Source organism: Electrophorus electricus, chromosome 5 (genome assembly GCF_041902795.1).
Source record: "Electrophorus electricus isolate QZ-2024a chromosome 5, ASM4190279v1, whole genome shotgun sequence".
Taxonomy (NCBI): Eukaryota; Metazoa; Chordata; class Actinopteri; order Gymnotiformes; family Gymnotidae; genus Electrophorus; species Electrophorus electricus.
Window position 1 is genome coordinate 1,305,001 of NC_137501.1, and position 5,000 is coordinate 1,310,000.

A 5,000-nucleotide genomic window follows, 5' to 3' on the forward strand; every position below is an offset into this window, starting at 1 on the left:
ACCGTGGGGTAATCGAACTCTGAAAGAAGTACGTGAACAAACGCGAGGGGCGCGTGCAGTGTCCTGGATGTCAGAGAAAGGGCGCACGTGAACCGTAAGATACACGACACGAAACAGAACAATGACTGGACGGGAGTACTCACCTGGTCACGGGTCTGCTCGCGGCGATGCTGGCGATGATGACGCTCTCCGGCCTGGGCATTGCTACGGCTTTGAACGTGCCCCGCCAGAACTTCTCAAAAAGCTGTTTCTCATCCTCGAACAGGCTGGCCATATTCCCGGAGGACACCTGGGGGGCAGCTACTGGAGACTCGACACTGATCTCAGGAGCACGTTCTCCGCAACACACACACTCCCTCTGTCACACAATCGGAGACGCCGTTAAAGAGTTTTTCCTTTCGCGCACGCGGCACCTCATGGGAGCTGTCCAAGTTCTGAATGCTCGACAGACGGTCGGCAAGTCTTTGTTTCAGCGTGCAGACGTGGTCGCGTTCACGTGCACACTGGACAGACCGGTTCAGCCTTTAGCTGGACCGGATAAAAGGCGCTAGGCACGCGAGGAGCAGCTGTTCTTTAGTGGTTCGGCATCCTACGCTCCGCGTTTCCTCCCCCGCTCCCGCTCGCGACCGTCACTCCCAGAAGCTTATGAGATACATAAAAAAAAACAACAAAAACACCGCGCCTTTGAGAAGAGCGCGAGAAGGCAAACCCTAAACTGAATATGTGCCGCTGTGCGTGACTGTTTGAGAGAGTGCGCGCGTGTGTGTGACTGCGAGAGAGCGAGTGAAAAAACCCCGCAGCCGGTGGCTTGTTTTGTCACGCGCAGCTTGTGACGTTAAGATAGAGACTTGGGGCCCGGTTGGGGAGTGGGTCTCTCTCTCTCTCTCTCTATTCCCCCCTCTCTCTCTATCCCGCTCTCTCTCTCTCTCTCTCTCTCTCTCTCTCTCTCTCTCTCTCTTCCCCCCCTCTCTCTATCCCGCTCTCGCTCTCTCTCTCTCTCTCTCTCTATTCCCCCCTCTCTCTCTATCCCGCTCTCGCTCTCTCTCTCTCTCTCTCTCTCTATTCCCCCCCCTCTCTCTATCCCGCTCTCGCTCTCTCTCTCTCTATCCCGCTCTCTCTCTCTCTCTCTCTCTCTCTCTCTATTCCCCCCCTCTCTCTCTATCCCGCTCTCGCTCTCTCTCTCTCTCTCTCTCTCTATTCCCCCCCTCTCTCTATCCCGCTCTCTCTCTCTCTCTCTCTCTCTCTCTCTCTCTCTCTCTCTCTCTATTCCCCCCCTCTCTCTCTATCCCGCTCTCGCTCTCTCTCTCTCTCTCTCTCGCTCTCTCTCTGTCGGACAAAGCCCCCTGCCTTAATCAGCATAACAAAAGTGGCGAGAGCCGGCCCAGCGCGGAGGCAGCAGACGGAGCATGTGTCAGGCGGCGTGCCCTCGAGGCGACCCATTTCCGGCGGCCAACAGAGAGCGCGCCCCTCTCCAGTAACCACCTGTCACAGAGACGCAACTCCACTGCAGGTGCAGGCGCGGGCCAGTGCGCACAACACGAGCGCAAACAGGCAGATGCGCTGAATGAACTCGCAACGAGGGCGAGTTACACGGCACCGAATTCAGCTGAAGGTTAGTTTGGTGTCGGCTAGCACAACATGATAAAAAAAACCAAAAAAAAACACACCAAGGTTTTGTTCCAAAGACTAAACCATGAACTCAAATATAATTGTGATCGTAGCGAATAATAAAAAAACAAAAACCGAAGAATAAACAGCCCCACTTGGCCTTTTTTTTCTGAATATATGAATATTTTGTATTATATAATAGCTATTATATATATATATATATATATATATATATATATATATATATATATATATATATATATATATATATATATATATATATATATATATATATATCTTGCTTTTGATTAGCCTATCAAAATATTTGATATTTGATAGTAGTTACTATCTAATTGGAGGCACAGTTATACATCACTGTCTAAACATGCTGTATGTTAAAAAAGCCTTTTTAGTTTAGATTAAGAAGGTCAGTAGCATCAGTCATCAATGTCATGACAGAATCAAATCAAGGGAGGTCGAATTAACAAAAAAAAAGGCTTTTAAAAACCTGTTATGGACCTTAGCTAAATTAACCATGTAAAATAATAGCGTGAAAAAGGTAACTTATATAAATGCTACTGTTAGTAGCATAATTATATCCATCCAATAAGGAGATATAAACAACTTTATTAAATTTGCCATTTTAGACTTGATTAGCTATAGCTGCCTGTTAGTCAACGTATGACGCAAAAACGTAAACTAAACAGCGATCTCTGAGCTGTCTATACTGAACAGCCCACACAGATGTCCCAGTTCCTGCCACAGGTTCTACATGTTTCTTTCAGGATGGATATATATGCAGTTACGCCAAGATTACTCATATGTGTAAAAGAACATTAATCTCATGTTGTTTCATAATATGTTTTTTTGCCTTTTTTTCCCCAGTAGATTTAGGGGTACGCAAGTCAATCAAAAAGTCATTATTGTATTTACTGATAAAATAGATTTGTTACCAATCAAACGAATCAGATGACCTCACGTTTATCAAACCAGCCGGACCGTTCCAGCCTTGGGCTGAAGTGAGTTGTAGATACAACATGCAGGCTGGACCACTTCGGACCGTAACCCGGGGACTGAAAGTCTACATGTATTTAGTTTGCCTATTGGGGGTTGCTAGAACTCGTTTCAATTACAGTTATAATCTTTATTTAAGAGACTAAGAGACTGAGGGAGGGTAATGGGTGAGGAAAGGGGAGAAAACATAAAACGATCGTGGTATCTGATCCGCCCAGAACACACAACATCTCCGATCTCCCAAGCACACGCACGCGCGCGGATCTATTAGGTATGCAGAGCTGCCTTGATTAGCTCTGCATATTTTAACCGCTCACACGAAACTCCACGTGTTACACCACCATCCACTTAACGCTGAGTGGAAGCCTCATCAGCGTGCCTTGAATAAAGATTACGCACGATCATACGTAAATTAAACCAAAAGTGAACGTACCACGTGTTCGACTAATCAAACAATACGTTTGCATCGTGCTTTAGAATAAACTACTGTTCTTGCCCACCCCGCAGTCTGTTTTCTCTAAATCAGATGCAAAACTGTAGTGCTGACCCATGCAAGGCATGACGTGTAAGCCAAATATAAGGGAAAGCTATGTGAAATCTACTATGCACCAGCTGTATAAATCACATGTAACGTGAATTTAGTTCAAATGAGGTCCTCTCCCAGGTAAGTAAAGTTGTTGTTTTTTTTATAAAGTTTGGCCCCAGGTCTGTTCCTGGCACTTACACATAGGCCTGGCTGTACATAACGACAATATCCTGTGCTGATTTTACACTACAACAGTTTATTCAGCTTTTACTGTGTTCATATTTAGGTTTTTTTGTGTGTGTGTGTGTCGTTGGTATATGTTGAGCGCTGTAGCCTAGCCAATATAGGCTAATCAAAGTGGGATATAACATACAATGAGGGCACACTAATCAAAGTGCAGAACATTCCAGTATAATTTCCATAACATCTAGATCAGTAAACACAGATGTCATAATGATTTATAATTAAATATTAACACAAGCTGAGACAAAAGAAAAAAATATCATTTACATTAACTATCACAGTAAATATAATTTGTGCCACGTGTTTTTCCATACATGTCTTCTTGCTCATTTTGGAAACCCAAACGTGGCCCACCAGGTTATACTAATGAGAGCCAGTTTGGTGTTTTAGACACACTTACTGGGAACCCTCGAGGAGACACTGAATGAAATGGGATGGTATAGTCTGAAAAGGTGTGGGGGGGGATGACATCACATTAGCATGCACAGCAGTCATTCTCCATCAGGCTGTGGCTGTGCTGGCCTGATAACATGTCACACTTCTTTTTCTGCCACTTTACTGCATTGCTTTAAACGAACATGTTTGTTGACCGCCAGTCTTTTCCCACAAGGGAATAAGTGGCATCTCTGTCTGGCCTGTTGTCCTGCGGTACAGTCACTCATTCATCACCTGGGGGACCACGCTAAGGCGTGTTGGTTTTGATGAGGATTTCATTTACAAGGCAATTTATTATCATTTATTTATTTTTTTCTCTAATTGTAGAAGGTATCAGTGCTCAGCACGGCAGAACCTTGCTGTATCACATGGCAGAACCTTGCTGTATCACACGGCAGAACCTTGCTGTATCACACGGCAGTGTCACCGGGTCTGGGGGTAGAACCTGTGCTATTTGAAAGGATATCGGAAGACACACTATATCCAGCCTCGCCAGCCTTGCCACAGCTGGAGGCACCAACAGGATTGGGAGGCACGTCCTTTGGCAATGCTGGAGAAGAGTCATGCCATGCCTTTCTCCGAATGCGTAAACGTTTGTAGGAGACTACTTCCCCAGTAGCCCGGATCACGGATCGCTCATACCACAGCTGTTCAACAGGACATGTGGTGGTCTGACTTTCAGAAGTGTAATGGATACGGTCCCTGATCTAAACACTGAGTTATGCCAGCTGGACAGTGGCCAAAGGACCTGGGAAACGATCCAAGTGGTTATGGCTCTCATCCCAGCTGATATCGTGCGTCAGCCATACCAAGCTGCTGCGAACGGGCTCCCCCTGCTGGTGAATTTAACTCGCACTGGAGTCCATATCGTTTAAATGTTAATTGCTAATTTGGTCCGGGTGATTGACATCGATCAGACTTAAAGTAACGTCAGTGGAGTTTTTAAATTAAAAGGTCTGTTTTGAAGATGTCAACAACTAAGAATTGTTTGCCGTTCCGCACACTCATTTGACTTTAAAAGAACAGGAAGTCTGGGTCTTTAGACGCGTATGTCAGACGAGCAAAGCTTAAATTCCTCCTCTTTGGCAGAGGCAAATATGGAGTTAAAATGGCCTGTCCCAGCCTTCTCCTTCTCCTCTTCATCTATTGCCATAGAAACCACTCTGCTTTCCAG

At 45.5% G+C, this 5,000-nt stretch overlaps 1 protein-coding gene across 3 annotated transcripts in view; it reads right to left on the reverse strand.

The window, feature by feature from the left end:
* Positions 1–904, reverse strand: part of srrm4 (serine/arginine repetitive matrix 4) — a 55,749-nt gene extending 54,845 nt beyond the window's left edge. The window contains exon 1 of one of the 3 annotated variants that reach the window (XM_081714907.1): positions 144–904. In XM_081714907.1, the coding sequence (XP_081571033.1) occupies positions 144–274 (131 nt within the window). In that variant the 5' untranslated portion in view covers positions 275–904. The remainder of the gene's footprint in view (positions 1–143) is intronic. The other 2 variants (XM_081714905.1, XM_027029164.3) reach the window with 2 other exon arrangements.
* Positions 905–5,000: the final 4,096 nt, after the last annotated feature.